We start from the raw sequence: 16,721 nt of genomic DNA on the forward strand, positions 1-16,721 counted from the left end.
CAGGACATATTGATGCAAATAATTTATTTCCAGTCTTTTTCCCATATCTCCCATATTCTGGCCAACGGTGCACCACTGTATGGGTAGAGGCTGCGCAACGCGCATGAAGATAAGCGATGCGTATTCACATATGTACGGCGTTCTGTACTGAAGCTAGCTGGAGGAACATTTGAAAACACAATTCAATCCACTAATAGTGAGCGATCTGATGTTTTTGTACGACAGCTATAAAGCGATTCATTGTACGAAAATGTCTCAAAAGCGTCCCCAAAACTTTTCGCTCCATCACCCCCATATCGCCCCCTTTTCGTTCCTTCGCCCCCGTGTCGCCCCTTTTCGTTCCATTGCCCCCCTAAAAAATGAAATCGCCCCCTGGGGGGCAATATCGCCCAGGTTAAGAACCACTGTACTAGACCACTATCTGTCTGATCTGATGCCTTACCATAAAATTTTGATTTGGCTAGAATGCTGCCAGTAATACAAAACCCATCCTTCCTATTACTGACATGAAAGGCTGATACTGGAGGATGATGGGAAACCTGCAATGGAAGGCAACAAAATAAAAAAGCATGTACAAAGTTTTGCTATATAGCTAAACACCCATAGTGTTGGTATAAAAGGAAGTCTCAGATTTACCTGTTCTGCTATGTAAAATGTGTGACTGTTTGTCTGTGGATGAAACCAACAGCAACGAAAAGTCTCTCCCAAAATGGGATTGTATGGCTTTTTTATTCCCTGGAAGACAGGAATTTAATAATATTATAGACCCACAGTTTATTTTCCCAATGTTCCAAAATGGGTTTCTGAACGTGCAACTGATGGGAATGAAAATTATTCATACATTCCTACATCTTCACAACAAAACCTCATGAGGTAAAAGTTGGTCTGAGAGAGAGCATGAGGATCAAATACTGAGTGGAGATAAGAATTGGGTGTCACTGGTCTTGGGTATTACTGGACAATTTAACTGTAGATCTACACAGGTTCTGCAGTCTAATCCCCTTGGAAACACATCTTTTTAATACAGATAGTAATGCAGATCTTCCTTCTAGGAAGGTAAGTTGTTTCCTGCTAAGTAGCAGCTCTCTCAAAGATTTTAGACACATATTTTCCACATTCACCTAAGGATAAAACACAGATAATTATTTATCTTCTATATAAAAAGCATGTGCTCCAATTCTGAGCTACCCTTTCACCTTACCATCTAAGGTCATTTATTCTAATACAGGACTTGTTGCTTATGGTCAAAATGGATTTAGATCTATGAGATCAGATGCAACCTGAGAGCATCATGTACATTCAAGGCCACTTCACACATTTATTATATCTTTCTAGTTTTACTTAGGATGATTAAATATTCCAATGTCATTTTTATAGACAGAAACCCATCCCCAGAGAGCTCATGTATTAAGTAGACATATTTTTTAAAAAAATATAACTCTAAGATGTTTAAATCCAGCTGAATTCCAGATGTAAATTGGATAGGGAAATAAAACTTATTCAGGGGAATTCTTAAGTAAAGAAGTGGTGTTTAAGGACTTCCTTTAAAATGATGGTGATGGTGTCTGGAAAATTCCATGGCCAATCTCTAATAACATTCTTGAAGATTTTAAATCTTTAATACAGTTCACAATTCTTTTGATCCAATATAAAGAAAGGAACGTTGTAACATACTGTCATACCTTTGGCTTTTTATAAAAGCCTGATAGATACCATCTCAAGATTTGCTTGATTCGACAGTATGGATCTTCTTCAAGAGCAGCTCTGCAGGAAGAATTAAAATGACCATTTCAGTTATTTCTTCATGTGTATGATTTGAGCTGCAGGCTTTATTGGCGCAAAAAGTATTATTTTTATTTTTTTCATTGGTTAAATTTATAGGGTTGGTTGATTATGAGATGGATGGCATATAAATTTAATAAATAAAATAAAAATGATGATGAAGCAAGATTGTATGCAAAGCAATAGAACAAAATAAAACAAAAAGTGAAAAGAGCAAAATATGGCCAAGTTCAGCTGCCTCTTTCAAATATTCACACTGACAAGTTAAGAGATGAGACTGATCACATTTTCAATGCACAACTACAGAAATCACAGAGGAGTTCTTAGACAGTAAATGTTTAAATGTCTGGATACTTCTGAATATCTGAGATTAGATTAGTTCCATAATTAGATAAGAAAGACTGTGGATCAAACCATATGCCCACTTATGCCTGTATTCTGGAACTTATCCTTAATATCCATTTTTCTTTTTTGCAGAATTATTTTTGAATTCTACAAAAAAGAACATTTATAAGTATTGTCACTGACATTTGTAAGAGATTTGATAACAGGAATATTGAGATACTTTATTCATTTGCCTCTTAAAATAACCATATATATATAAAAGGCAAACGCCGGGGGAAGTCTTATATACAGTTGTTTAATGCCTGTTTCCGGCTCCTGGAGTGTGTCATCGGCCCCAGCTGATCGAGTTGAGTCCCAAGCACACGCCCCCCATCAGCACCTATCCTCTTTCCATTGCTAATTTGCATTCTGTCATACGTTACTCCGTTAGCTGTTTCAGAGTTGGTCAGGCTGGGGGTCAGGATCTTTTCTCCTCCCCTTCTCATGATGGGGGTATGTGTGCTTGGGACTCAACTCGATCAGCTGGGGCCGATGACACGCTCCAGGAGCCGGAAACAGGCATTAAACAACTGTATATAAGACTTCCCCCGGCGTATGCCTTTTAACCTTGACGATGTCAAATGTATTTGACAAAAGCTTGGTGGATTAAATTCTATTTTTGATAGATATTCTCTTGGTGATCATTATTTTGACAATATGAATACTCCCAAGAGTCGCATTTTTGTTTTTATTTCTAATCATATATATATATATCTAGAAACAGAGAACATGAATGCTCACTCTGTTCCTTATAAGCCTGTCCACTTATGTTGCACATTAAATTATTATTTTAGATAATGCTTCATTTTATACAAGAAAATTTATTCCAGGATTTGTGCATAAGCTAATTCTTTATATTCCATACAATAGTCATGTTAATAACATTAAATAATAAAACTGAGTATTTTTATTATTTGATGAAGAGCTTGCCAGATTGCCAAAGATTTTAGCATTTTCGTATGAGATTTTGAACTATTTCAAAAATAAGCTCATGGAAATCTCAGGAGATGTTATTATCACTTTATTTTTTAAAAAAAATATTCTTTCAACTTTTCAGCGATTTCATGATATCACTATATGAAAAGGTTGCTAAGTTGGTTGAGAAGGAAGTTGGCTGTGAGGGTTTGCGATAAATACATATTTGGAGCTAAAATATGGGTTACATCTATTATTTTCATTATTTTATTTATTATACATGCATTTTCTATTTATTAATGAACTTGGCATTTTGGTCTTAAAATAGAAATCTTTGATAGGTTTATTGTATTTTTAACTGCTGATAACATAGCAGTATTTGAGACCGTATTTATAAGACTGAATTGTTATTTACTTGTTAATGTTAACCCTTTTCCTCTTTAAAGAAGAAATAGAATACAAATTGTTGATCTTACGTTTTACTGCAGAAAAGAGTCACTGTTCCCAAAATATTTCAGACTTCATATTTCTCCATGCTGTTTTTATTTAATGTGTCATAGATCTGAATATATTCACTCCAGCAATGGACATGTAATTAAGTGCTGATTTATCAATCAACAGCATTGAGGGTATTTCCCCCCTTTTCTCATTGCATTTCCCATTGTTCTCATAAACCACTTCTGTCTAAATATCACTGGGACTCATAGTTGGCATGGTTTACTTCCTATGTTAACAGAGACACCCCTTAAATATACAAATACCCCAGTTTTAGCCATTTCTTGTTCAGTCGCTAAGTCATGTCCACCGCTTTGCGACCCTCATGGACCACAGCATGCTAGGCTCCCATCTGCTCCACTCTATCCAGGAACCTGCCCAAATCCATGTTCATTGCACTGATGACACTATCTAACCATCTCATCTCCTTTGCGTTCCTCCTTCTCTCCTTTTGCCTTCAATCTTTCCCAACATCAGAGTCTTTTCCAATGAGTCCTCTCTTCTCATTTGGTGACCAAACTATGTGAGTTTCAGCTTCAGTATCTGTCCTTCCAGTCAGCGTTTATTTCCTTTAGGAATTCTAGCCATGTGGGTATTCTTGCACATCATTTCACAGAGATGCACTTTCCAGCTATAAAGTTGCGGTTGCTACTTACTGGGAAAGTAGATCAGCATGGTAGTAATAATCTGAAAGCTTGTTGAGGAAAGAGCGTGGCTCTAGGATAAAAGTGGGTAAAACCACACGGGACAAATCCATGCCTGGCCGTAGCTGCTTCAGAAGAATCCACATCAAACTCTTATTTTCCTCAGACACAGTTTCGGTTTGAGAGCATTCACCTGTCTGATGAGGAAAATCTTTAGGTAAGATTGAAGCTTTATTAAAGGGAAAGCAAGAAATTAAAAGGGACAATTGGCATCATAGTCAAATATGTTCTCCCCCTGCTCTCATATCACTACTGAATAAGAATCTCTCAAAGTGGAAGAGTTGGCATCCTTGAAAGATGCTTCCTGTATTAGACATCAGTTCATAATATAATGTTATCCTTTGTTTATGTGATTTCTTGAACATTCTGCTAACATTTCCATGCATAGATCAAATCTTCCTCACAAGAATCCAGAATTGATTCTGAGTGGCTGAACATATAGTGGTAGTCCTCGACTTATGAACACAATGCACCCAGAAGTCTGGTCATAAGTTGTGGAGATTGAGGCACGTGATCAAACTTAATTTTATGACTGTTTTTAATGAATCATCACAGTCAAGTGAAATATATAGTTGTTAAGCGAACCACATGATAATTAAGTGCATCCAGAAGATCCAGTGGGCACTTTGTTGATGTTTTCTGCCACAAATTGACCAAAAACATTGCAAATTGTGGTCACATAACCATGGAATGTTGCAACCAGTTGTAAATGGGAGTTGGTTGCCAAGTGCCCCAAAATGCAATCATGTGATGCCAGCAGGGGGGGGGAGCAGCAGTCGAAACTTCAAGGATGAGTTCTAAGTAGGTTTTTTTTGAAGTCCATCATAACTATGAACAATTGTTAAGTGACTGACCTTAAGTTGGGAACTATCTATAACAGTGATGGCGAACCTTTTAGAGACTGAGTGCCCAAACTGTAACCCAAAACCCACTTATGCATCGTCGAGTGCCGGGTGGGCATGGCTGTGGTGGTGGGCATGGCTGTGGTGGTAACGGCAGACTGGGTGGCACTAAAATTTCAGTCAATCAATTCCAACTTTGCAAGATCTTTTTTTTTCTGCGAGAAGTTAAAATTGACTGATTGAACTCTTTTTTTTTTTTTTTTTGCACATGGCGGGAGAGGCCTAAAGTGAAAAGGTTTTATAAAACCCAGCTGAAGGCCTAGGACTGGGGCGACGGCACGCGTGCCCACAGAGAGAGCTCTGAGTGCCACCTCTGGCACCCGTGCCATAGGTTCACCACATTGATCTATAATCTAGAACAGGGGTGTCAAACTGCCGGCCCATGGGCCAGATGCGTCATCTGGAAATCACGCCCCCCCCCATTGCCGGCAATGGTGAAAAAGCTTTGATACGTTGCACAACGTCATGTGACGTCGTGAGTTTGACATGTCTGATTTACAATGTTATGTAAATCCAAGTATCCCTCATTTATGATGCTTTTTTTTAACACCAGCCATAAAACTCAACAGAAACACACATTACTGAGGACAGAGTCCAACATTCATAATAAAAGTGAATTTTTAGAGCAAGAAGATTTGCTAGAAATTGTAACTGAGCAATTTGTTTTATTCACATAAAAGTGCTATAACCTTAGCTGTGACCACAGGGTGGTCACAGGCAAAGCACTTGCTATGGAAAACTTCCAAGACACGTGTCCCAGTCTTCTCTAACCTGGTGCCTTCTGTAGAGTTGGACTTCAGCCAGATGTTCTTAAGAACTGCTAGACCGTTGCTGGGCTACAGATTATGGGATCTGAAATCCAGTTTATCTAAAGGGTTCAGGTTGTAGAAGAAGAAGGCTCTTCTTCTACTTTTCTTTGCAAAAGAAGGTGAAGTTTTGGATCCAAGCCTGCTTCTAGGAATCATACAACTTCGTGCAAAGAAAGAGCCAGCCTGACTGGAACAATCTTCCACATCTCTCACGCCAATATAGATCTGCAAAATGCTGCTCCCTGAGCAAGTTCACTTGCAGTTATTTAGCACTGTGCCAAGCGCCAAACAGCAGAACTCAGTTTGATAAAAGGAAACATGTCTGCAGTGAGCAATGAAACCCTTCTTTCTCTTATTGATTTTTACTATTTTTATTATTTACCATCCATCTTGATCCACCAAGGATAATGGAAATTTCAGACATAGATGCCTGTAACATTGCTATAAGCTATGATGCAAACTGATCTGCCAGCACTTATAGCAGCTACATTTGCATTTTTATTGAGGTATACATCTTGGGTATTCCATACAAAAATACATATAGCTCTAAATGGAGTGTAAAATCAAGTCCTTTATGTACAAAAGAAGACTTTAAGATAAATATGTGCCTATTTTTCCTACTCTAATATGTCACTATTCCACCAATTTAACTGAATTGTTACCATCTTGGGTAATTAGTAAATGAGTGATAAGGAAGTCAACTATCTAATTAAAATACCAGAAGTTTAAACTTGTAGAACAAAGGAATATATATATATATACACATACATACATACATACATACATACATACATACATACATACATACATACATACTGAAAAAAGTGACTTATTACCATTGCAATATCTCCATGGTCATTTGATCAAAATTTGGATGCTTGGCAACTGGCATGCATTTATGACAGTTGCAGTGTCCCAGGATCGTGTGATCACCTTTTGCAATCCTCTGACAAGCAGTCAATGAGGAAGCTGGATTCACTTAACAACCATATTACTAACTTAGCAACTGCAGTGATTCACTTAACAACTGTAGCAAGAAAGATCATAAAATGGGGCAAAACTCACTTGACAAATGTCTAGCTTAGCAACAGAAATTTTGGGCTCAACTGTAGTTGTAAGTCAAGGACTACCTGTAGCTACTCTTTTTCTCCAGTGTCTGGGGAAATAAATTGATATTAATTTTTAAATTAGTCTATGCTTCGTGCAGACCTTCACTGCCTTGTGCTGTTCTCCAAGTTATATATCCCCTTTCTTCCCCAAGTGGAGTCCCATTCTCTCTCCAAGCCAGTGTTTAAATTGTGCTATTTGGAGAAGGAGTGGTATCTGCTCTTCTGCTCCTTGGTTGAGCATTCGTGTGCAGAATGCCGACGAGGCATGGTGTGAGTGAAGTTGTGCTGAGTGAGGGTACACTGGTGGGGGAGACTTATCTGAACAACTGGCAACCTACCCTGCCTGCTTCCCCATCATCTTTGATTGTTTGAAATCAGCAGGGAAGGTTGGAAATCAGAATCACAAAACCGTCGGATGCTGCAACTATCGCAAGTACAAGCCGTTTACCAAGTGCCCAGAACGTGATCATGTGGCTGCAGGGTGCTGGGATGGCCAGAACTTTGAGAAATGGTCATAACCACCACTCATAGAGCACGGTCACTAACTTTGAATGATAGCTGAATGAGTGGTCACTAATTTAGGATTACCTGTAACATAGAACAATTTTCTGTTGCAAGAGAATGCATTAATGGCAAACACAAGGCCAACAATGTGAGTAGATAGATTGAGTAATTACCTCTCCAAATTCTTCATAGTTCTGTTCCAGGTAGGTCGTCCCTTTCTTTTCCTGAGACAACTCCCCATGGATTTCAGATTGATCGCTCTCACTCTCATTTGTCTTCCGACTATTCTCATGCACTTCACTTTCAGACTCTTCTAGGTTGTCACGTTCAGATTTGTCCGAAAAAGCATCATTCTCCAAGTGGTGGTTCTCCAGAGCGGAATCATTAAGGCTGAAATAAATAGATGGTAAATACTGTTTTAGGTTCAAAACATTTAGACCCTCTGAAGGTAGAAGGTTTACTCAGTCAAGAAGTGGGGCTGAGCATTACAACAAATATGAGAAAAATCTGGCTAAGGGTACCTTATTGTTTTGGTTAATACCATAATGTCGTTCCCCCATCGCACCCCTCCTGGACATTAGTCCTTAACCAAAACCAGAACCGGAACTTTCATCACTAAGCAAGATGGATGTTATGTGAGTTATGCCCAATTTTATGATTTTTTTTATTGTGGTTGTAAAGTGAATCACCACAGTTGTTAGGCAAATCTGGCTTCTCCCATTGACTTTGCTTGTTGGAAGTTGGCTGGGAACATCACAAATGGCAATCACTTGAGCCTAAGATCCTGCAACCATCATACATAAGTGATCTACTCAAAAGACCAGGGGCCAAAGCCATTCTCATTTGAGAATCTGGGCCATAAGTGAAATTTAATAAATGGTGGCACATGGAAATAAACAAGGCACCCAAAAACCCCACACAAAACAGAACAAGGACCATTTGTGAATGTTAAGCTAAATGTGAAGTTTTCTTTTAGCAACCGTCCATATCTGACCCTCCTTTTCCTCACTGTCATCACCCCCACCACTTTGCTGGACTAGCCCAGCTCTATGGGTTCAAGCTTGATCTGACCATTCCATACCAATATCCAAGTATAAAGAGAACAGAAAATTGTGAATGCTGGTTACTCCTTTATTTAACTCCACTGTTTGCTATGCCAAAGCCAGAAATGAAAAAAGGAGAAAGATTAATCACTCTTGAAAACATACAATTGGTAAAACTGCTTTCAGAGTCTGAAAAGCTTTGCTATGAAGTCACACACTGATTAAATATAGTATTTCTGACTTTAAGTCAAGCTATAGATTTACTGTAGTTCAATGGACCTACATCTATTTATATTAGCTGAGTTGGCCTTTACTTTTGACACATCTCAGAAAAGAATTACAGTGGACAATGGCTTTGCATATTTATACAGGTGCACTCCTAACATTTTCCAGCCAAAAGTTATTGCATCTTCTTAATGGATTTTCTCTGGTCAGAAAAAGAAATAATGGTGGAAAACGTCATATCTGGACTCTTCCTACTTACCCAACATAAAATATCATGAATAACAACAAACATATATGCACATGAAAACTTTGACTAGAAGCAGTTTAGAATCTATTCTTTGTTTTTTTTTAAAAAAGCAATGTATTTCAATATTAAAAATCAAGTTTAGTAAGATTATTTCTGTGTCAAGACTATATAAACTACACAGCTTAAGGAAAAGTGGAATATTTATGGGCATGTCGGTCAAGATCATAGACTGATTTACTGCTTTCTAGACATGCAATCAAGATTTTTTTAAAAATCTTACACTTTTCACTTTTTTAGAGAACATATTTTTCATGATGATACTATGCAAAATAAGGAAACAGAGAGAAAATCATAGAGAAGGAATGCTCATTCCATCATGCAGGATATGGTAAGCTTGATCTTCTTAATCACATATAGCAGACATCATGTCACATTGCGCAATGTATCAGAGCTTTTTCGCTGTTGCCAGCAATGGGGTGGGCGCGGCTCCGATATGATGAAACCGGCCCACGGGCCGGCAGTTTGACACCCCTGACATATAGTATGTATTTCATTTAAGTTAATATGCCAAACCATCGCTTCTCAGCTTTTCCTGAGATGTAAGACGGTAACACCTGAGGTTCTCATCCTTTAGATCAGTGGCTCCCAACCTTTTCTACACCCTGCTCCCCTAGAATGCTTCTGATATATTCTCGCACCCCTTGCAAAAGCTTGAAATAACGAGAACGAATTATGCATATACAGTATAATTTTGAAAACCCAAGTTTTTCATACCCCCTGGAATATCGTCTCACACCCCCGGCTGGGAACTCTTGCTCTAGATGGAGTTGATTCCCACGTGAGTTATACAAAAATCCATAGTAAATCTGCATGCTATGCTGAGTAGCAAATCTACATAGATACAAAGGACGTATTTCAGGTCTGCTTTCATAAGCTGGCAGAACAACTTCTGAAATCCAATCCTACTTTAGTTGTCTCTAGGACTATTAACCAATATTAAGAGCGGAACTGAGTACTTCTAGTTCTTAAGCTATTAATCATTAGAAGGAAAAGTGCTTGCCATTTCCTTGAACGTGATATATTTACATTTCTTTCATTTCCAATAGATGACTGATGACTGATTCTTTAGGCTCATAGAAATCTTCTTTACATCTCACAATAAAGAAAAATTGCTGTATTTGGAATAGAATTACATAGAAATAATAAAATCTTTATCCAGATCCTCCTTATTTATTACTGCTATACAATAAGTTGCTAGAATTTGAAGGAAACATCTCTCAGAATATGAACACAACACAGAGTATACAGGCACACCCCTATTTCAGAAGATTGTCTCCATGGCAATCTATTGACCACACATCCTTATTTTAGAACTTCCACCTGCTTTGAAATATGGAGCTGGTGACTGCTTAATGGTTAGAGAGGTGTTAAGAACCAACAACTTCACTAAAGGAAAACAGATGAATTCTCCTAAGAAAGTGTGTAGTTAATATTTGTTAATATGGGCAACAATATAATAGAAGTGGAAAATGATGTAGCACCCTATGCTACATTATGAAATAAGGTAATTTAGAATAATAAAATAGATGTAGTAAGGCTTAATCCAAACTATGAAATCAAAACACTGGAAAGAATCCCTTTATTAGCTGCCAGTAGGATTCTTCATTAATAGGAAACTTTCATTATTAGGGAAATATCCAAACCATTTGGACTGGATGCTATATGGGTGCAATAATAACAAGCATAGAAGGGGTGCATTAATATCCATTTCTCACTCAAAACAGTCTTAACTGAAAGAATGTAATCAGCCAGCACAGTAGCGCAATAAACACTGAGAAGCAAAATGACACAACGATGAACAATTCTTTAAATCATAATGTCTGCTACTCTTCCCTTCAAGACTAGTATAAATAATCTGAAAAAGCATTAAGTGTAATTAAATGACTTAATAATGAGATCATGTCAACTTAATTAGCTTACTTTCCTAAGGAGACGTTATTTAACAGGAGGATTTATCCCAGCATGATACCTTAAGTGATACATCTAGGATGGTTAGATGTTCTGGAAGATCAGCTATCTGAACATACACTTTCTGGATTATGTTGTGAAGGTTTATTTGAATGCTGCAGATACATAGCTAGACCAGACCAAAGACTTGGCAAGGTCAGCGTTCAAAGTGGCCAGGCAAGTTACTTCAGTGAACCCAGAAAAAGGAGACAAAAGCCAAAGAAATTACCTACTGTCATTTGCAAGATTCAGAAGAAAGCCACTTTGGTTTTAGATTGATAGCCTTAGCCTTTCCTGATTTATTCCTGAACTGTTTTTATAGTCATCTAAATGAGATCTGGGCATTCTACAGCTAGCAGGCCACATCCAGCTGTTTTTGTGCATCCTGTAGCAATGGTCTGGGTGCGGGCAGCATTAGTAGCAGCAGCAGCCCTATTAGTTTGGCCCTCCACAACAATCCCAGTTTTCCATGTGGCCAAATTAATAATAATAATGATGATGATGTTGGAAGGGATCTGGGATGTCATCTAGTCCAACCACCTGCTCAGGCAGGAAACCCTATACCATTTCAGACAAATGGCTGTCCAGTTTCTTCTTAAAAACTTTCAGTTTTGGAGCATTCACCGCTTCTGGAGGCAGGTTGTTCCACTAGTTAATTGTTCTAACTGTCAGGAAGTTTCTCCTTAGTTCTAGGTTGCTTCTCTCTTTGGTTAGTTTCTACCTGTTGCTTCTTATCTTGCCTTCAGGCGCTTTGGAGAATAGCTTGACTCCCTCTTCTTTGTGGCAGCCTGAGATATTGGAACACTGCTATCATGTCACCCCTCATCCTTCTATTCATTAGACTAGACATACCCAATTCCAGCAATCGTTCCTTATATATTTTAGCCTCCAGGCCCCTGATCATTTTCGTTGCTCTTCTCTATACTCTTTCTAGAGTCTCAACATCAATTAATTTCCTGATCTAAACATGGCCTTTACCAATTCTTGCTAGCATCAGCAATGCAGACATAGGAAATGGTGGATAAATACACAATCCGAAATTGATTCCAAAGCAGCAGGTGGATGGTATGTTCAAACATTATTACAGAAAATATAATACCAAAAATGTAAGAAAGCATATTGTTTTAGATGACCATTATGTTTCATTCAAGTCCTAGTACCAAAGCAATTTTATTAGTGGAAGAAATTAAGTGGATTCCACTTAAGGTTACAAATATATGCATTCTTTGCTAGCAGAGTCAGTGTTGAATATACATGAATAACATTTTGGTGCAACTTGCTGAAAATTTCCCAAAAGAAAATTCTGGAAATTTATAATATGGAGAAGCAGCTATGCAGCTGACTTCGCTGTCCCAAGTTTATCCTATTCATTCTTTCATTTTTCTTTTTCACAAGGAAAAAAAGCACTCTACTATAGTTTGACCAATCAGACAAGAGATAACAGTGGACCAATGGGAAAAAAAACCCTTCCATGTAGGAGGCATTTCCAAATTCAGAATATATATAGTTGAAAGAAGCTCATTCTTACTGGAAAAATTCCTGATCTGAGACTGTAGCTGTGTGAAGCAAGCTATACAGACCAGTGTGTGAAGAATCATTAGAGCAATTCAGATCTCCATCTTTCGCTTGCTTAGAAGCACTTAGCCTAAAGAGGCTGGAGCAGCGCAAGGCCAATTCCAGGGCATCCAACCAGCATCGACCTATAAAACAGAAGCAAAGCAGTCAAACTAGACAATACAAAGATGTTTCCAATTTTACACTGGCAACACTGAACCAATGAAAATTTAGCCTATTTTTTTTTCCTTTAAAGCAGGGGTCCCCAACCCCCAGTCCGTGAACCAGTACTGGGCCGCAGCATGCCAGTAACTGGTCCGCACAAACAAGCAAAGCCCCATGCACGAGATCCAGGCAGCACACAAAATCACACAACTTCCAGTCCACAGAAAAACCTCTCTCCATGGAACTGATCCCTGGTGTCCAAAAGGCTGAGGACCTCTGCTTTAAAGAAAATGTGATGAATAACACTCTATCAACAAAGAGTAAAAATGGAGGTTCAACATAAGTCTCCACCAGTGAACACCAAGAGGAAATATTCAATTCATATCATTAAAAAATTAAGCTAAACCATACCAAAACCAAGAGTTAAAAAAAAAAAGCATACGGGCACAGAGAAAAAGCTATGATATCAGTTCTGTAAGTAAAAGTACTGCCACCAGGCTTTGTTTAGTCTCCATCAAAATTCCTCAACTTGTTTTGAGTCATAAAAGAAGTCTAAAAATATCTTGCAATTAATGGCAAAAGTAGAATAAAGATAATGACACGAAGCACACTGCGAGCCAAGTCTCGCAGAAAGATTAAGAAATTCTAAATTTACCTCCAGAAGAACAAATCAGTTTTTTAAAAAAGAAATGTAACAAAATTGAAAAATTTCTGGGATATATACATATGAGTATAAAGTTGGCATTTAAACTTGACTATTTCTATTTTTAAAGTGGCACATTTTGCATATGTGGAAAAACCCAGAATTAGTACTCAAATTATATAGGAGATATCCATCAAACTTAATGTTGATGGTGCATTCTAAAAATTTTTTAACACTCTCTCCTGAGAATGGATTCTTACCACAGCTCTGGTTTCATGATATATTTAATACTTTAGACCAGGGGTGTCAAACTGTCGGCCTGTGGGCCGGTTGCATCATGCGGAGGCCGCACCCACCCCAGCTCCAGCAATGCAAAAAGAAAAGTTGCAATATGTCGCAACATGTCATGTGACGTGACGAGTTTGACACCCGTGCTTTAGAAGTACATGCACCTTGGAAGGTGCAGATAGAATAAAAAAAACCCAATAAAAATGAAAATTACCTAGTTCCCGGTCATAATTTCTTAGTAAGAAAGACAGGAAAAAGTATTCAATCCAGCTGCTGGATAAAAAAAGCTACACAGATTGCCAACTACCTGGCTCAGTGACATAAATAAGGCCGAAACTGGAAAAAAAAAATAAAATGGAAAAAGCAGAAGCTCAGATAATTAATGATCAATCTCAACCTCATGAGAATTAAGCAGCATGGAGGACAGAATAGGAAGGAACATTTAAGTTCAAGTCTCTCAAGACAAGACAAAGCAGCCTATCTTGTCCTTCTGCTGCTACTTGTCCTTCTGCTGCTACTTGTCCAGTCTTGCCACAAATAACTCTTTATTTGAAGGCCTTCCAGGCCTCTGGGGCAAATTGGGAGAAGGATTGCTCAAACTCTCCTAATAGGAATGTTCTTTCTGTCTCCATATCTTGGTGTTCCAGCTCTGATTCAAAGTAAGGTTGAATTGAGAAAAGGTACGTAGCTTATATGCAGCAGTACCATCTTGTCTCCTATAGATGGAGCTCTATCTCTAGCATAACAATAATTATCTGTAGTATTTTAGGATTATTTATTGATTTGATTATAATACTTGTGTATTCTCAACTGTGTCATTATTTAACATTACATTTTACATTTTACCAATTGGCCAAAAACAATAGTACCTTTCAACCTGTTCATGATTATTATTCTGGCATAAAGTTACACTGACAATATTCCAGTGTTCACTAAACTTTGCTGGCTTTTAAATACCATGAAACTTCTCCGTAGGAAAATCATTGCTCAGTATTTGGAGCTATTATTAAAGGTATCAATATTTTAATTTTAGAAATGAGATTTCCTCAATTGAATAAGGTGAGTTCGTGTTTCAATAGGACACTGTTTTCACTATCCTTATTGAAGAATTGTATCCTGCTTATTTTATGTGTACAAATTTGTGTATATTTTGAAATATTGTACATATATTAATACTTAAAATAGGCTGATTGAATAGTTGGCCTTTGAGAATGTTCGGCAAAATTCGTTTATTTATAATAGTAAGAGTAACTATTTGTGGTATCCATGTTTTTTCTAAATATCTGTACAATATAAATCTATCATGCCTTTTTGCCTCACAACAGTACAAATGGATGAAAACAAATATGCAATGTTGGCCTCTGTTAATCTGGTAAAATGTAAAATGTAATGTTAAATAATGACACAGTTGAGAATACACAAGTATTATCTATGGTTTCTTAAAAATAAAGAAGAACAAGCTTACAGAACAAGTTTTAATTGTAAACTACAGCTGAAAAAAGAGAATATTTGTTATGGTTCCTGCAAAGCTGTCTGAAGCCAAGCAATTTCTATTTGTTCAAAAACAACAATTGTGCACTAACAGCTCTAATTTTTCTCTGAATATTGAACAGAATTTCTGGATCTTTCAGAAATATACTGTTCTATTGAGGTCTATTTCTGCCTTATCGTTTTTTTCATAAATTGATAATTATCCATTTATCAAAATACCATTTTCTTATATTTGCTATTAAGCAAAATCCTCCAGAAACAGGAGATGCTGCTGCTGCTGATGATTTACTGGGTCCTTCTAGCACACCCAACATAAAAACAATTGTATAACTAAAGCCTAGTTAATATCCAGTATATCTCCTGGTGACTTCATGAACATGTCTCTGTAGTTTTCTTGATAACAGCATGGAAATGGATTGTTGCTGTCTTACTCCAGTGGAGATAAGCTGAGGATATGCTGATGTGCCTGTTATCTGACAATGGTCTCCAGAGCATGCTGAGGTACAACTTTCAGCATTAGTCATGATGGGCCACACTAGTTGCACATGCTGAAATTTATAATTCAGCAACCTCTCAGAATCACTCATTACCCATATCTCTATAGGATGGATTGCATAATTTACTTTTTCTGGACATGGTATAGAACAAAAGCAGAACCTGAACAAACACACACACACACACACACACACACAGAGAGAGAGAGAGAGAGAGACAGACAGATAGACAGACAGACAGAGAAAAATATGTATGTATGTGTGCATGCAGACACATGTCATGGCACACATGTGCCAGGTACCCTATATTTTTCAGAATAAGGCATGGTAATGGCATCAGCAACATAAGTAACAAATAGTAATAGTTCACAAAGCAATGAATGTAGAAAATCTTGTATAGAATTTAATGGCTGAAGACAATACAGCTTCAGATCCACAAATTTCTCCAATACATTTTTCATGGTGATTTAAGAGACTCAAGGATCCAAAACTTTGCTGAACCATAAAAACAAACTTAAGACTGCAAGCATATGTCCATGATTACTTTCTTGAGAGCAATTTCTACTGAGAATCAATTTGGAACAAAATGGATAGGATTGTGCTATATGTTGGTCTTAACGTACTATCTTTTACCCATTTAACATATCTCAGATCTGAATGGGCAATGTCTTTTATATATTGTTGGATTGCAGTTCCATGCTGTGTCATCTATTGAGAAATGGAATTGAGTAATACTACTTATACCTATCAGAGTGCGATTATCTATGCAGTAACAAGAAGCCATATGAGATATGCTCACGAAATAAAGAGAGCTGATGGCTTAGAGAAAGGGAGCAAACCTTTGGCAAGTGCGTTGTTAGACTGAAGGAAAGACAAGACAGAAATATAAAAACAATTGTATATCACTCAATCTGCCACTTCATAGAAAAAATCAGTTTCTATTATGAAGGGGAAGTTTCA

At 37.5% G+C, this 16,721-nt stretch overlaps 1 protein-coding gene across 3 annotated transcripts in view; it reads right to left on the minus strand.

The window, feature by feature from the left end:
- OSBPL5 (oxysterol binding protein like 5) overlaps nucleotides 1–16,721 on the minus strand; it is a 154,787-nt gene that overhangs the window by 12,462 nt on the left and 125,604 nt on the right. For all 3 annotated transcript variants that reach the window (XM_039350764.1, XM_039350765.1, XM_039350766.1), the window contains exons 8-13: nucleotides 12,655–12,826; nucleotides 7,778–7,994; nucleotides 4,233–4,417; nucleotides 1,683–1,764; nucleotides 637–735; nucleotides 443–539 (exon numbers count right to left, since the gene is read on the minus strand). In XM_039350764.1, coding sequence (XP_039206698.1) covers nucleotides 443–539; nucleotides 637–735; nucleotides 1,683–1,764; nucleotides 4,233–4,417; nucleotides 7,778–7,994; nucleotides 12,655–12,826 — 852 coding nt within the window. The remainder of the gene's footprint in view (nucleotides 1–442; nucleotides 540–636; nucleotides 736–1,682; nucleotides 1,765–4,232; nucleotides 4,418–7,777; nucleotides 7,995–12,654; nucleotides 12,827–16,721) is intronic.

Source organism: Crotalus tigris, unplaced genomic scaffold (assembly GCF_016545835.1).
Source record: "Crotalus tigris isolate CLP2741 ecotype Arizona unplaced genomic scaffold, ASM1654583v1 scf7180000018354.2857554, whole genome shotgun sequence".
Classification (NCBI taxonomy): Eukaryota; Metazoa; Chordata; class Lepidosauria; order Squamata; family Viperidae; genus Crotalus; species Crotalus tigris.